Source organism: Acinonyx jubatus, chromosome A2 (assembly GCF_027475565.1).
Source record: "Acinonyx jubatus isolate Ajub_Pintada_27869175 chromosome A2, VMU_Ajub_asm_v1.0, whole genome shotgun sequence".
Lineage (NCBI taxonomy): Eukaryota > Metazoa > Chordata > Mammalia > Carnivora > Felidae > Acinonyx > Acinonyx jubatus.
In genome coordinates, this window is record NC_069383.1 from 159762688 (window position 1) to 159778760 (window position 16073).

The following is a 16073-nucleotide window of genomic DNA, read 5'->3' on the forward strand; positions in this document are numbered from 1 at the left end:
ACTTGCCAGCTGCCTGAAGTTCAGGCCAGGCAGACAGGCATCCCCTGAGCGTCGCTGGGCACAAGTACCACGCAGGGGGCGGTGGGTGGACACAGCAACCGGCGGGTCACAGAATATGGGGCTCACGCCACAGCCCACCTCTCGCTCTCTGGGTGAACTTGGGGAGTTGTGTAACCACCCACCTCCCCCGAGCCCCAGAAGCTCCCTCTTGAGGCAGAGGTGAGGACCCCACCGGTGGTTGTGCCAGTGCGGCCCCCCCCGTGCATCCCCAACACCCAGTAGCTGCTGCTGCACCTGCCGCCCCTGCCGGTGTCCCCACCTCGTGCTGCTCAGAGCCCTGGGGTACCTCAGCCTCCCCCAGAGACAGTGCCACGGGTTGTCAAGGGCAGGCGGGTAAGACCCCCCGGAGGCCGGAGCGCCGAAGCCCGGCCCTGGCTGGTGGAGGGGGCCCCGGGGGGCCCGGACAGCCATTCCTGGCGGCCTCCTCACGGCGCCTGGCCTCCCCCCCACCCCCACCCCAGGAGCAGCTCCCGGATCTGAACACCCACTTCCGCTCCCAGAGCTTCCACACATCTATGTATGCCTCGTCCTGGTTCCTCACACTCTTCCTGACCACCTTCCCGCTCCCTGTTGCCACTCGTGTCTTTGACATCTTCATGTACGAGGTGAGGACGCTGAACACCCCTTCCTCTCCCAGATCCCCAGCCAGGCCCGGGCTGAGGGAGGGCCGGGACTCGGGGAGGGGTCGGAGACCCCTGGGACGACAGGACCTGAGATGCACCGCCACCATCACCTTTGCAGGGCCTGGAGATTGTGTTCCGGGTCGGCCTCGCCCTGCTGCAGGTGAACCAGATGGAGCTAATGCAGCTGGACATGGAGGGGATGTCCCAGGTGGGCCAGAGGGGCAGGGTGGGCGGGATTCCCTTACACTAGGGGCACCGGGGCAGGTGAAGGCCTCCTGAGAGATGGCAGGGGGCGGGGGGGGGGGGGGCAGTTGCAAGGGCAGAAGGTGTCCTGAGCATCCGGACCCTTTGCCATGACCTCTGTTCCCCGAGGCCTTCCTGGAGGACCCAGACAGGCTCTGAGGAGCAGCCTGGGGGAAATGACGGAAGGTCTAGGCTTAAGCCAAGCCCTGGGCGGTCCTCCTAACCCCCCCCCCCCCCCACCGCCCCAACCTCCTGCTCCCAGCCCTGGGTCCTCCAAAGTCTAACCCGGCAAATAGTAATACCAGCCAAACTACAAGGTCTTGGGTGTGGTTTTGGTCCCAGCACGTGGGCCAGTCGAGGGCCCCGGGAGGGAAGGAGGGGTCTGGGCAGCTTCACACCCGCCCTGGCCGTCCCGCCTGCTGGAGAAGAGGCCAGCCTGCTTTTCCGCCATGTCCCCATCATGCAGGCCCCTGCCCCTCCCCGCGTCTTCCAGCTGGTGCTTCGGGGAAGAATGCACAAAGGCCACGGCTGTGTCCATGAACACGGGCATCCATTGTGCGCAGCTGCCAGAGGGGGCCAGCTGGGCTGGGGAGCGGGAGCCAGCCTGGCCCCGAACCGCAGCAAGCTGTGTGCTCCGTCAGGGCTTACGCTTAACCCTTTGCCCGGGCCCCCGGGCGCAGGCGTGCGGGCCGACCAGCGAGGGGTCTTCCCTCCAGGCTGCTCCCGCCGCCCTGATTCCTCACACTCTTCGGCCTCCTCTCACTGCCCCCTGGGGGCAGCGACATGCCTGCCCCTTCCCCTGCGGAGGTCCCTGTGCTCAGACCCCTCTACCGCCCGGCCTTTGCCAGCAAGAGCTCCCGAAGCCCTGCTTTTTCCCTTCGAACTGAGGTCCGGGCTGTGGATGCTGCTTCCCCGGCCCCGCTTCTCACGCTCACTCGCTCGCTCCACACGCCCTGACAGAGCGCCCGCAGCAGGCTGCACCCTGAGCTGGGCCGTGGCCGTGCCCCTGGCAGACCAGCTCCTCCTGTGGGGAAGCAGCATACAGCTCTGGCGGCCCCCGCACTCGGGGCCTCTGTGTCAGTGACCGCCTGTGCCCCCACAGTACTTCCAGAGGGTGATCCCCCACCAGTTCGACAGCTGCCCGGACAAGCTGATCCTCAAGGCCTACCAGGTCAAGTACAACCCCAAGAAGATGAAAAGGTCAGTGCCGGGCGGCCAGGGGACTGGCACAGAGGGGGTCCCCGAGAGTGGGACGTGGCCTCATCTGACTCCCCTCTGCAGGCTGGAGAAGGAGTACGCAGCCATGAAGAGCAAGGAGATGGAGGAGCAGATCGAGATCAAAGTGAGTCGCGGGAGTGGGGGCAGGGACGGGGTGCCCTTGGGAGGGCAGCCTTGCCCAAGCCGCACACAGCCTGTGCTTCGAGTCCGAGGCGTCTGCCTCCACACACCTGCCCTTCCTTCACCAGCGGGCCGGCGTGTGAGCAAGGGCCCAGCCCACTGTCAGAGACCGGCGGCAGATGAGGTGGATAGGTCCCCACCCTCGTGGGACGCCCTCCTCATTATCGTGGGGAGATGGTCGGGGAACAAATGGTACAGGCTATGGACTCCAGAAAGTACTCTGGATAAAAACGCGCAGAAGAGAGGTGGAGCTGACCCAGGGAAGATTGCTCTGGGCCCAGGGAGTCAGTGCAAAAAGGCCGAGCAACAGCAGGCCTGATGGACCGGAGGAGTATCAGGAAAGCTGGCCCTGATGGGCGGAGCCCTGAGGTCAGGGGCAGGCACGGAGGACCGAGGATGGTGCCCACTGTGGCCCCTCAGACCCAGACTCGCCTCTCTCTCCTTCCTTCTGCTTTCATCCTTCTGCATGTGATTTTAGTTATTCATGCAACAAGCATTTATTGAGCATCTACTGCGTGCCAGAGTCACAGCAGAGACCGAGGGTCTCCCCAGTCCAGTGAGAGGGACAGACACAAACCCAAACCCCAACACACCTGGCTTTGTCCTCTTCAGAATTCACTTCCCAGCTCTGCCGTGGACCAGCTGTATGACCTAGGAAGGTGGATTCACCTTTCTGAGCCTCAGTGTCCCCTTCTGCAAAATGGGAATAACATTTGCTCTGCTGTTCAAATTATTATCATTATTGTTAATTTTAGTTTTATTATCATCACCACTATCAACGTCTCTACCCCCTTTAGAGAGGCAGAGGCAGAGGCAGAATCTAGATTAGAAGCCAGGTCACCTGCCACCCATACCTGAAGGGGAAAAGAGGGCATCGGTGTCCTGGTCCTGTTTGTTGGTTTTCCAGAAAGTTTTGTGTCCTGAGTTTGCAAGCATCCCCCTTTCTCAAGAATGGCAGCTTGACTGATGCACAAGTCCCAATGTGTGTGCCTGTCTTGCTCATACACGGTCATGGGCCTGCACCCATCTGGTGACTGTGAGGGCCCAGTGGTAGGTACGTAGGGACACAGCAGACACTCAGACTACATGCCCAACCTGGAAATTTCCAGGAGAGGAGCCTGAGAGCCCACAGACCTTAAAGGATCCAGGCAGACACCTTCTTTCATGGATGGCCCTGCCCTTGGTGCTTTCACTTTTAGCCTGTTTCAAAATGTACCTGAAATTTGTTTTAATCAGGTGGTCAAGTGACAGACACAGAGACGACACTGCCCTTGAAAGAAGAATTTATTAGTCCTAGTTGCCAAAAGGAGGGGGCACGCCCCACCACACCTGGCCACGTGGGGAAGCACCTGAGTGGGTCACAGTGGGTCAGGATGCAGAGGGTGAGAGAGGGAAAGCGTGGGCCAGCTCCTTTATTGGGCATCCCCAGGAAGGAATGGGCAAGGCAGGCAGTCAAGTTTGAGTTCAGGATTGGTTGGTCTGAACAATTTCAGCAGAAGCTGTGGGCTACAGGAGAGTCCTCGGTTGCCCTGGGACAATTTGGGGCAGGGAGAACGCTGGCTGGGTGTGCGAGTGCTATAGGGAAGGTGGGTGGCTGTGGGCTATGTATTGGCTGGTTTGCATATGAAAGGCTAGTCGAGGGCCAGGCATTCTCTCCAAGGTTAGCAAGGTGGCTGGATATCAAAGCATCAAAAATACAGAAAATTTAAAAGAAAAAAAAAAAAGCCCAGCGTGTGCATTGACCCTGTAGTCCCTGTTCACTCCCTGTCTCTTATTTTCCCTTTGGGGTAAGCAGGAGAGAGGGGAGTTGTCAGTCGGGCACATGCGGCTTCTCAAGGATCTCTGCGATTCTGCAATTCTGCGGTGGTGGGTCCTGGCCGGAGAGAAGGCAGAGCAGTGCAGGGGCCGGGGGCGAGGATCAGGACCCTGGAGCGCAGATATGGGGCAGAGAGCCTGCCCGAAACAGATCGAACCCAGGCCAGCTGGGAGGCCCGGGCAAGCCACCACCCCCTTGGGACTCAGTTTCCCCACCCGTGACATCAGTGAATGACCCTCAATCGAGTCTATGATTCTCTCTGACCGCAGTTGCCTCCTGGGAGTGTTCTGAGTGTTTCCATCACCTTTTTCTCCCGGGAAGAAACCAGGAAAGGTTCTTTGTGATCCACAGGGAGGCGGGGCCCTCATTAATAACGGATGAATGTGGGGCCTGGGGCTTCAGGAAGACGCAGGATCTGGTTGGTGTTCATTCAGCACACACTCTGGGTCCAACTATCTGTACCCGCTTCGTAAGGGGTGCCTAGCAGAGGCTACGATGCAAGGCATATATAAAGCTCACCTGCTTCCCAAAAGGCCACGGGGAATTTAAAACCACAAATATCTAACCCAAATCCATCAGTGCAGGAGAGAAGGCGGAAAGCGAGGGAAACTGCCTCCAGAACCGCCCCGCTGGAGGGAAGTGACAGCTTTTGAGCACAGCTGATTTTTGGTGGCTCACAGAAATGTAGCTGTCCCGCTGAAGGAAGCGTGTGTGTTCAGCAAGACCCCCTCCCCTGGACCCAGACTCTGAGAACAGTTCATTCTGGTGCCCGAAGCAGAGCCATGAGGGGCGGGGACTGACAGACCCAGAGGAAGGGTCTGCCCAGTGATAGGTGTCACATTGGCCTTTGGCAGGCCCCCGTGTGGGGTGGAAACAGACTCCAGAGAAAGTGGGTGTGGGTGCTGACTGCTGACCCCTGAAAGCGATCACATTGTTTTAAGTGAACCAAGGATTCTTTAGAAAAAAAAAAATCTAATGGGCCATTCTGAACAGGGATTGGCCCTGACTGTTTTCTGGAATCACTGACCCAGAACATTTGACCACAACTCCATCTTGCCCAGAGGCGACCTGGCCTTTAAGGGGACAGACCTCTGTGTGTATGGGGAACGGGGTGGGGTTCTGACACACTCCCCCCCCTCTCCCCACATAGAGGCTTCGGACGGAGAACCGGCTCCTGAAACAACGGATTGAGACCCTGGAGAAGGTTAGGAGCGTGGCCACCAGCCTGTGGCACCAACTCCTCCAGGCCCCAAGCAGGACCCAGCAGCCAGAGGGCCGGCCAGCCCCCCACCCGGGCCAGGGCCCGGGCCCCACCCTGAGCCAGCAGGCCCCGAGGAGCATGGTGTAAATCTCACGGGGCCCCCACCCCCAGCCCCACCGAGATGGGGGCTGCCATATACTCAGGGGTTCTAGGGCCGCTTCGCTTGGGATCGGGTGTGAGGTTACAACCCAGTTCACTGCACACACTGGTCCCTCCTGGGCGGCCTGCATGGGGCGGAAAGAGGCAGAACCGCAGCTTTGACTGAGGTGCCCCGAATTAGGCCGCAGGCTCCCAACCGTGGAATTTGGAAGCCTCCCCCTCAAAAGAAAGGAGAGGAGAGGGGAGGCCTTACCACTGGCGCCGTGGTGGGATGCCACAACCTTGACCCTGGCCCCCAGCCTGCTTTTAAGGACAGGAGTAAAGGCGGGGGGTCCCACCTTCCTGCTCCTCTCCCCGCCTCACTTGGCCCTCCACTGCCCACAGAGAGTAGCCCCCCACCAGATTTTACTGCCCTTGCCCCAAAGTCTCAATTCTTGCTTAGACTCCACGGGAAAACACTTCGTCCTGGCCCAGCGCTGCCACCCCGCCCCTCACCCTCCGGGGATGGCGCCGCCTCCCACGCTGAGTTTTCTGGGCCCTGGAGGGTGTAGCCGTGGGCACCCCCACGTCCCCACCCACACAACAGACCCCTCTCCAGGACGGAGCTAGCTCTGGCTTTGGTCTTCCTCCGGGTCCTCTCCTGCTGGTTCTTTGGTTCTCTGGTCTCACTCCTCTCTCCCCTGCTTCTAGAGATAGTCCACTGCGTTAGTGACAAGTCGTTCTTGTCTGTCTCTCCCCCTCTCCTGTCCCTGCGCGCCTTCCGCTCTGCCTCCTCCCCCTGTTGCTCGGAACCCCCTCCGCCGGGTAGGAGAGCGCTGCTCTGGCTGATAGGTTAATCCAGGTACTGTAGCTTTTCGTCTCCCTCTCCCGTTTCCTTCCCCGTCCCTGCACACCACAGCCAGGGACGGCCTCTTCCTCGGCCACTGCCATGGAGGCGGGGCGGGGGGGGGGCATCTGGGGCGGGGGGGGGCAGGCCTGGCACCGTGCATGGGGGTGGCTGGCGCCCGCTTCTCAGGGGAAACAAAGGTTTCTCTAGGGGGGGAAGAGGGGTGTGCGCGTGACAGCACGGTGTGTGTGGGTGCGTGTGAGCGTGTCTGAGTGTAAGCCCATGCACGTGTGCAGAAAGCCTCCGCCCTCCAGGGGACACAGGTGGGGGCCCTGAGGCTATATCAGCAACAGGCCCTGGTGTGTGCACTGCACTGAGCCTCTCTACAACACACACACACACACACACACACACACACACACCACCACCACCCCCCCTCTGACCCCTCACGCTCCTCTCCGCTCCTACCTGCAAGGCCTACCATCTCTCACCTGCTTCTGCTGCTGCCTCACCTTGAATGGCTTTATCTGGAAGCTTCTGCCCACCACCTGGTGGCTCCGAGCCTGGAATGGGGGGCAGCCCGAATTGGTCGGGGTGGGGGGATCAGGCTGGGGGGGGGTTCTTTGCCCTGGGTAGATGGGGGCCCCAGATGCCAGGACCGGAGAGTTGTAGAAGAGCTACGTCCCACCTCCCAGCCCTGCCCTGAGGGGCTGTCCCTCAGGGGCCCTGGGGCCCAGACTCTGCTGTGCCATCGGCCTAAGTAAGGATCCTTTCTCCCCACCTGGGGCAGGGGCCGAGAGCCAGGAGCTGGCAGGGGAAGGAGCTGCCATTTGGGCTTTCTTCATTTAGGTGCCACAAAGCCTGGGCCCCCGGGTGGCTCTCCCCCTCCAGGCTCCTCCCTGTGCCCCTCCGCACGTGCCCAGGCCCGGCGGGGCTCCCCATCCCAGGCTCTGAGTGCGGGAGACCTCGTCCCCTTCCTTCCCTCTCTGGGCCGCCCCCTGAGGTGGGCCCGAGGGGGGGCCATATGTGAGCGGAGGGCCACAGCATCCGGTCCTCGCTGTGCTCAGGGCCAGGTGACGCGGGCGCAGGAGGCCGAGGAGAACTACGTCATCAAGCGGGAGCTGGCAGTGGTGCGGCAGCAGTGTAGCTCAGCGGCCGAGGACCTACAGAAGGCGCGGAGCACCATCCGGCAGCTTCAGGAGCAGCAGGTACCCGGCCGGGTGGGGCCCCGCACCACAGCCGCCCGGCCTTCCGGACCCGCCCGGTTACTTCCTAGCAGGCAGGGTAGGGGGGACGGAGAAAGCCGGAGGGGACGCGGCTCCCCCCACAGCCCCACACCCACGTCCCACCCGCCGGTGAGGCGTCTGGCCTGCCACACTGAGAACGAGGCGGCCTCGGCGCAAGGGCCCCTGGGAACCAGGCTGCACCTGCAGTGCCCCCTCCCTCAGCTGACGTGGCTGTGACTCCCTAGGGGAATGTCCAGCATGTCCCTGAGGTCTGAAGGGCTGTGGGCTTCCCCGGGGGCCAGCCATGCGGGATGGGAGCTAGAACAAGAGACAGAGAGGGTTCCCCGCTCCAATGCCCAGCACTTTGCCCTCAGAAGAGGGTCCGGTCTGTGCTCACCGCTCAGAGCTGGCGGAGTCGGGGTGAGGGGGCAGCCCAACTCTGTTGTGGGTCATGAACTCTGGGTCAGTGGCGGGGGCGGGGGGTGCTCAAGCGAGAGCACCGTGAAGAGTCCACTTCTCCAGGAGGTGGCTTTTCGGGTTTTCCTTTGGCTCTGCCCAGGCCACCTTCCTTTTGCCATGACCTGCCAGCGGCACCGTAGCCCTGGCGGCAGCAAGGCCAATGGGGAAACAAAGGCTGGGCTCATCCCGGCCTTGGCACGATGACCCCTTTCAGGCCAGAGAGACCGCCACCTGCCACCCCTGAGCTGCAGAGGCGGGTGAGGCAGGGAGATAGCTGCTGGGGCTGGGGCTGGGGCTCAGCGTGGGGCCCGGGGCCCACGTGAGCCAAGGGAGGGCCCCTCGAACCCCTGGATCTCGGAGACCTGCGGTAGCCAAGGGCGGCGAGCAGGCCCTCCCCTGGGAAGGGGCCAGCAGCCAGGAGAGGCTGGGACCACCTCCTGGAGAACCACCCTCCCGGGCCTCCAGGCATCGAGATGGGGCCATGGCTCCAGCCCCAGGGCTTGCTTCCCTCACACACCAGGCGGGTATCCACTCCCCTGGGACTCACCCTGGGGTACGTGCGTTGAGAAGCCTTCTGGGCCCTGAGCAAGAGCCTGATCCCAGCAGACTCCCCATCCCTTTCTGTTTTGAAATGAGGGTGCGGCGAGAGGAGGGAGGTGGAGGAGGGGCAAGAATGCCCCAGCCCCATGCTGCTCCCACCCCCACTTTGTGCTTAGGCGCCGACTTCACCTTGGGGAACATGCCTGGGAGAACCCGTCCTCCGCCCCAACCCCAGCAAGCCTGGGAGCCAGCCTGAGGCCCTGGAAAGAGCCCTGCAGAAGGTCCCCACTTTGTGGCTTTCCCAGCAAAGAGGCTAAGCCAGGCGGGCTCCATCCCTAGGCACCGAGCATCAGAAGCCCCATGATGGGGTTCAGCTCCCTCCCCACGGGGGCAGAAGGCACAGGGAAGGAGATCCAGGGCTTCTCACCACCGCAGCCGCGGCCCCCTCTGCCAGCCCAGGGGCTCTGAGAAGGGGGGGCAGAGCCCAGGCCTGCGGCCAGCTGGCAGGAAGGCTACTGACCCCCAGCTGCAGCCCTCTGCCTGCCCCCAGGACAACCCGCGCCTCACCGAGGACTTTGTGGCCCACCTGGAGACTGAGCTGGAGCAGTCACGGCTGCGGGAGACAGAGACGCTGGGGGCCCTGCGGGAGATGCAGGACAAGGTTCTAGACATGGAGAAGGTGCGACTGGGCCGGCAAGTGGGCAGGTGTTGGGGAGACCGTGGAGGAGGGGAGGTGGAGGGACCAGACGGGCTTCTGGAGGTGCATGAGCAGGCCCTAGTTGAGAAGGGGTGACCAGACAGACCCAGTGGGGCGTGTCAAGCCCCCCTGCCCTGGATATCTACACACACACACACACACACACATCCAGGGCACACACAAAGCAGCGTGACTCCTCAAGGGACAGCAGTGTGGTGGCTTTCAAGGGCTTCCTGGATAGCCAGTCCCACCTGCCTGTGTCTCCACAGGCCCTGGGGTCCAGGATGGAGGTGGGAAGGAAGGCCAGGGCCCCTGGGGGTTGCTCTCCCCCTCCCCACCTCCATACAGAGACCACCTGCTCCCACCTGTTACTCTGAAGGGCGCCCCAGACCTCCTGGGCCCTCCTCAACTGCTGTCACCCTGACTCCATGTTGACTCAACTCCCACAAAGCCCTGGGAAAGAGGTGCCCCAGCCAGCAGGGGGCAGCAGAACGCACTCACACCAGGCAGAAGCCATGCCCCACCTCCCTCAAGCCTGCACTATTTGGGGTGCCCTCCCAAGTGGGGTGTCTCCACCCCCCCATGGGCCTCTCAGCCTCCACCAGCTGGCCCAGAACAGGGCTTCCCTCCCACCTCCCTCCACATCAGAGGGAAATGTGCACACCAGGAGACCCTGCCACCCTCCCCCCAGCTCCCAGACTCAAACTGGGGGCGGTGAGGACCTCTAGCAGCAAGCTGGATTTTGACCCAAGGGACTGGAGCCCTTGGAACCGCCAGGCCTAGGCCTAGGCCTAGACTGTCCCTCGGCCTGTTTCAAGGAAAGGGGCTGCCTGTCCTGGTCTGGGGGAGAGAGGAACAGGGACAGGGAGCTGTGACCCACAGCCTTCTCGGCTGTTGCTGGGGCAGGTTCCAGGTCTGACCATGGGCCCCAGGGGGTGATCTCAGGTTCCCACGTGGCGGGGCACCCGCCCTATCCCATCCTACCTGGTGTTATTAGCAGTAACATTTATGGAAGACCCACGCGTTAGGGGGTCACCCTGAGACAGTCCAGTGAGAGCGGGTGCCGTTCTGCCGGCAGGATTTCTGCGGATCTAGGCCCGGGGCCACGTGGGGTCGGGTCTGCTCCCCAGGGGCCTGGGCCGCCTTCCCAGTGTATCCCGGGGTCTGGGGGCGAACCCCTCCTCGCCGGGGTGCCCCGGGGTGGAGCTCAGAAGACCGCGAGGGAGGGGTGTTGGTCCCGCAGGCAGGGCCGCCCGACGCGCGGCTTCCCCCGCCCAGGGCGCTGACCACCTCTCGCCCCGCAGAGGAACAGCTCGCTGCCCGACGAGAACAACGTGGCGCGGCTGCAGGAGGAGCTGAAGGCGCTCAAGGTGCGGGAGGGCGAGGCCGTGGCCTCGGCGCGGGAGCTGAAGCTACAGCTGCAGGAGCTCTCGGACACCTGGCAGGTGAGGGCCCCAGCCCGACGCGCGCGGAGCGGCCCGCGCGACCCTCGGGGCTGGAGACGCACCGTCCGCCTCTCCCCGCCCCCTCCAGGCCCATCTGTCCCGCGGCGGCCGCTGGAAGGAGTCCCCGCGGAAGCTGGTGCTGGGCGAGCTGCAGGACGAGCTGATGAGCGTGCGTCTGCGCGAGGCCCAGGCTCTGGCCGAGGGGCGCGAGCTGCGGCAGCGCGTGGTGGAGCTCGAGACGCAGGTGGGCCCGAGCGCCCGCGCCGCGGCGGGGGCCCGGGAGGGGGCGTGGGTGGCGGGGTGGGCCCCGCGGCTGGGCCGTGACCCCGCCCCCCGGCCGCCCTCAGGACCACATCCACCGCAACCTGCTGAACCGCGTGGAGGCGGAGCGCGCGGCGCTGCAGGAGAAGCTGCAGTACCTGGCGGCGCAGAACAAGGGGCTGCAGACGCAGCTGAGCGAAAGCCGCCGGAAGCAGGCGGAGGCCGAGTGCAAGGTGCGCCCCCGCCCGCCGCCCCGGCCCGGCCCGGCCCCCGCCCCGCCGCGCGCCTTGACGCGCCCTCGCCCCCTCTGCCCCCCCCAGAGCAAGGAGGAGGTGATGGCCGTGCGCCTGCGGGAGGCGGACAGCATGGCGGCGGTGGCCGAGATGCGGCAGCGCATCGCCGAGCTGGAGATCCAGGTGAGCGGCGGGGCGGCGGCGGGGGAAGGGCCCCGGGGCGGGCCCGGCCCTGACCCCCCGTGACCTGGCCCGCCCCGCAGAGGGAGGAGGGCCGCATCCAGGGCCAGCTGAACCACTCCGACTCGTCGCAGTACATCCGCGAGCTCAAGGACCAGATCGAGGAGCTGAAGGCCGAGGTGAGCGCGGGGCCGCCCCGGCTGGCGCGGGACGGGCGGAAGCCCCGCGTGTCCTCGGCGGGTGACGCTCGGGCGTCGGCGCCCGGGAGGGCGCGGGAGGAGCGGCCTGGCGGGCCGGGCTCCGTCCGTGGGCGCGTCCGTCCGCGCCTTCAGCGCGCCGGTTCCCCGCCCCAGGTGAGGCTGCTGAAGGGCCCGCCGCCCTTCGAGGACCCGCTGGCCTTCGACGGGCTGGGCCTGGCGCGGCACCTGGACGAGGACTCGCTGCCGTCGTCCGACGAGGAGCTGCTCGGCGTGGGCGTGGGCGCGGCGCTGCAGGACGCGCTCTACCCGCTGTCCCCGCGCGACGCGCGCTTCTTCCGCCGTCTGGAGCGGCCGGCCAAGGACAGCGAGGGCAGCTCAGACAGCGACGCCGACGAGCTGGCCGCGCCCTACAGCCAGGGCCTGGACAACTGAGGCCGAGCCCCGCGTGCTGGAGCCAGGGGGCCACCACCCGCTCCGCCGCCGCCTGGGGCCACACCTGATAAACTCCGTGCGCTCCGTGGTCCCGCCCACCCGGGGGCTAGGCCCAGAGCGGCGCGGCGCAGAGGGTAGGGCCGCGGGCTGAGGATCCTCAGGGTCCCCCGACAGGCCCACTCTCCACAGCAGTGTTTACCCATCTTGGTCTGTACCCCTCCGGGTCCAGTTCCCGGGAGGGTCTGCCCCTCTTAACAGCCAGGGCAGGGGACGACCCGGAGGTCCCAGGACTGGACGCGCAGGAAGCTCCCTCCTCCCAGCAGTCCCTCTTCTGGGACACGGGTGGCCCTGCTGGGAAGGGCCCAGGGGCTAAAGGAGGCCTGAAGAAGGGGGACGGCTCTGAGCTGGACATTACCACCCCACGATGCCCCTGGGGACCCTTGGCGGCTGGGCACAGATGGCCAGGCTGGCCTTTCCTGCCTGGTGCAGGCATCATGGCCCCTGCAGCAGAAACCAAAGTCCCCCCTACTGTGTGCAGGGCCAGCTGGGGTGTGAGCAGACAGCAGAAACCAGCCCGGGCGTGGGCAGTGACTGTCCCTGCTTCTTGGGGGCCAGAGCAGCTGCAAGGAAGTGAAGAGACCCCCCTCGCCCCAGCGCCCCCCCATATTCCTGTGTGAGACACTCCCATCACCTTGTCTTGGCCAACGATGGAGAGGCTCCCCCACCCAAGCTAGCCTGCTCTCCAAGGGGGTCCCCAGCCTCTTCATCCCTTCCTTCCCTGTGGCCCCAGCCCCACCCTCCCCAGGGGAGGACTCTTCCCAGTGGTTACCTCCCCTCCGCTGCTCATGGTGGTCCCGTGGTCTTTGCAGAGTCGGAGCTGAGAACGGTGCCAAAGTCCAACGATGCCCCCAGCCCCTTGCCCCCAGGGCCTTGCGACCCTCGGGCCTGACCCTGTCGGTGCTCCTGGAGCCCGGAGCAGCATCAAAAGCAATCTCCCTGGCGCTTCCTGGGGTGGGGACCCATGGTCAGTTCTCCCGTCCCGGTTGCCCACTCCTCAGTGTTACAAAAGCCTGGGGACCAGGGTGGGCGCCCACGGGGCTCTCCCACGTGCCCCCCGCACTGCCCACCACCATTTTGCACACTGCCTGTTCACACTCCACACGTCGCCCAGGCGGGAAAGATGGAAAATAAAGTGTATTTACACAGTCACAGACAAGGTGCGACAGGCCTGGGGGGCTTGCAAGCAGCCGTGAGCCCCTTGTCCTGAAAAGCAGTGTAGAGGACATCAGACTGCCCCACGGTTTAAGAGAATCAGGGGTAGGGGACCAGCAGGGGTGCCAAAGAGGCTGCCCGGGTTGGGGGACAGCAAGGGAGAGGAAAGGTCACTCGTTGGCTCAGTGTGAACAAAAGTGTGGGGGCTGGGAGAGATAGTACGGTGGGGGCGGGGGTGGACAAGTTGCAAAGGACTTCAGGTGTCAGGCTGACAGATGGATGCTTATGTCATGCTATTTTCAGAAGGGTGGCTCTGGAGACGGTGACAGGGGGAAGGTATTGGATGGGGGGCCTGATTTTCCACCTGGACAATATGCTTGGGCCTCCCGGGAGAGACGTGGAGGCATGTGGGGCCCCAGGGCTTCAGGAAGATACAGGACCTGGTTGGGGTTTGTTCAACCTCACACCCTTCCTCAGGCCTTCCAGGTGCTCTGCCTTGTGCCCAGCTCTGCGGGGTCCCCAGGGTGGCGGAGACAGACAAGGGGGTGGGGGTGGGGGGCTGAGCCTGCCTACCAGTGGGGTGAGTACCCAAAAGAATCCAGGAAGACTTCCTGGAAGGGGCGGGGTGGGGGATGGAGTTCTCTCCAAAGGCAAAAGCAGAAAGCGAGACTTGGCGGGGTCAGAGGAGGCACATGATGCCTATGAGGAAGGAACTGGAGAGAGCGGGCATGGCCAGACTGAGAATTGCTTCTCCAGTCGGGAGCCAGAATTTGTGCTTTGAACTGAGGGCACTGAGGAGCCATGGAGGGCTTAGGCAGGGGAGGGGGCACCATCAGATGGACCACAGTGTTGGGGGTCAATCAGGAGGCCAGGGCAGAACCCAAACAGCTGGACGGTAGGGACAGTGAGTAGGCAGGAGCTCTCCTGGGGGAAGGAGGCCCGGAGAGGCAGAGTCCGTAGGGGGGTTCCGCACGGAGCTGAGGCAGGTTCCTGGGGCGGGGGTGGTGGGGGGAGCGGCAGAGCCAGGGATGGCAAAGGGAGGCTTCCCAGGGAGAGAATCTTAATTGGGTCCAGGCAGATGCCAACCAGGCCCTGCCCTCTGCACCCAAGGTGCCCCTACCCACTGCCACCTGGTACCTGCCAGGGAGCAAGGCGTGACACCGGTTATGCACCAGGACAGCCAAGTCCCACATATTGACCCATGGCTCAACAGTGGTGTCTCCACGCACCATTCCCAGCCTACAGATTTAACACTGAGACACCCTCCCCCCAATGGCTGCCACCCCTCCTGCTCCCACAGGGTCATCCACCCCAGCTGGCTCCGGGGGTGGGGCAGGGCCCTGGGGGAAGTGTCTGAGGTTCTGCCCTGCTCCATCTTAGAGGCGTGGTCTTGATGCCCTGGCTGCCCAACATGTCAGGATTCAGCCCCTACCCTTGACTTTGTCCTGGCATCTGGAAGCAAGGACACCTGGGTCCTTGCAGGGCCCAGCTAGAAAGGGAATCTCTGTGGCTTGCCACTGAACCGAGCTTGAGTGGGGGAGCGTGGCCCCTAGGGGTGGAGGTGCCCGGTCCCACTGGGAGAAGGCCGACTCTCTCCTAGGACTCCAGACTGACATGAGGGGTGGGGACAGGCAGGGCTTCAGGATTAGGTCTGACAGGAACGTGGCTATAGGGTGGACTACAGGGACTGGGTCTAGGGACAGAGACAGGGCTAAGGGTCCGACACAGGGTCCCACTCTGTCCTTTTACCTGCTCTGCGGATTGTGGTCCCCCCCCACCAGGGAGGACCCTCAGGGAGAAAAGGCCTCGGGGCTGCATTTTCTGGAGTGACACTGGGGAGAACGGATCTGGGTGGGGCTAAAGGGGTCCAGGGTCGAGGTGACTCAGTTGCAGGAGGAAGGACAGGAATTCTGATGGGGGAAACAGGTGAAGACAGATTGGCGGTTTTGTTGAGGACTCTCGACTGTGGGCCCAGGCAAGGTTGTCTGGCTGGAGGGGCTTGAGGAGGACACCCTGAGATGGAGGGGAAGATGAGGCCCAGGGGTTGGGAGGCACGAAAGGGCCTCGTGAGGACTTCCTGGTCTCCCACCCGACCTTGGGAGAGGCTGCTCCTTTCCCGCAGAACCCTCTCAGCACAGTCGGCTCCCCAGGGACAAGGAAGCCTGACGCAGGAGGATCCTGTACCCTAGAGCCCCGGGGCCGGAGGAGTCCTGGGCGCAGCTGCAGACCTACCTTCTGCATCGGAACCTCCTCGGTGAGCGGAGGGCAGTGTGCCCGCGGGCTGGGAGGGCGCAGGAGGGAACGGAGATCGCCACCGGGTCTGAGACGACCCCCTCCCTTCGGCATGCGGGCACAGGGCGGCGTGCGAGGCGTGCGAGGTCAAGGGGCGCGCACCGTGACGAGGGGGCCTCAGGAAGAGGTCCCCCACCCTCGCCCCCGGACCTGGGCGAGCCCTTCCTGCACGTCTTTCCCCCTCCCCGCAAGAGCTGCCGGCTCCCTTAGGGGAGTATAGGAAGAGCTTCGGTCGTTCAACAACGCTGGGCACGCCTCAGCTCAGCCATCCGGTGGTCGGGCAATTCCACCGGGCCGCTCCTGCGCCTAACTTGTCCACCACGAGTCAGACAGGAAAAAGCCCACGTTCACGCACGTGCGTGGGGGCGCCGCGCCGGGGACTCAGCACCAGGTCCCACCCCAAGCCTGCCTCACGCGCCCATTTTCCTTAGCAAAGAGGCACATCTGCGTGGGGCGCGGGAGGCCTTCAGCCGGAGCTACAACCCGCTCGCGCACAGCCTCCAGCACCGGCAGGCCCAGCCCCTCTCGCCGCCCCGCGGTAGACCCCCTAGGCGACTTCGAAGGCGCACA

General features: G+C 64.1%; 1 protein-coding gene across 6 annotated transcripts in view; it reads left to right on the plus strand.

Annotated features, from left to right (window-relative positions):
* The window catches only part of EVI5L (ecotropic viral integration site 5 like), a 29837-nt gene extending 16622 nt beyond the window's left edge, over nucleotides 1-13215 (plus strand). For 3 of the 6 annotated variants that reach the window (XM_027050434.2, XM_027050433.2, XM_027050435.2), the window contains 14 exons: nucleotides 522-665; nucleotides 802-891; nucleotides 2029-2126; nucleotides 2208-2268; nucleotides 5291-5344; nucleotides 6309-6341; nucleotides 7394-7534; nucleotides 9084-9230; nucleotides 10553-10693; nucleotides 10782-10937; nucleotides 11041-11187; nucleotides 11275-11370; nucleotides 11451-11546; nucleotides 11721-13215. In XM_027050434.2, the coding sequence (XP_026906235.1) occupies nucleotides 522-665; nucleotides 802-891; nucleotides 2029-2126; nucleotides 2208-2268; nucleotides 5291-5344; nucleotides 6309-6341; nucleotides 7394-7534; nucleotides 9084-9230; nucleotides 10553-10693; nucleotides 10782-10937; nucleotides 11041-11187; nucleotides 11275-11370; nucleotides 11451-11546; nucleotides 11721-11999 (1683 nt within the window). In that variant the 3' untranslated portion in view covers nucleotides 12000-13215. The remainder of the gene's footprint in view (nucleotides 1-521; nucleotides 666-801; nucleotides 892-2028; nucleotides 2127-2207; nucleotides 2269-5290; nucleotides 5345-6308; nucleotides 6342-7393; nucleotides 7535-9083; nucleotides 9231-10552; nucleotides 10694-10781; nucleotides 10938-11040; nucleotides 11188-11274; nucleotides 11371-11450; nucleotides 11547-11720) is intronic. The other 3 variants (XM_027050430.2, XM_053219965.1, XM_027050432.2) reach the window with 3 other exon arrangements.
* The last annotated feature ends 2858 nt before the right edge of the window (nucleotides 13216-16073 follow it).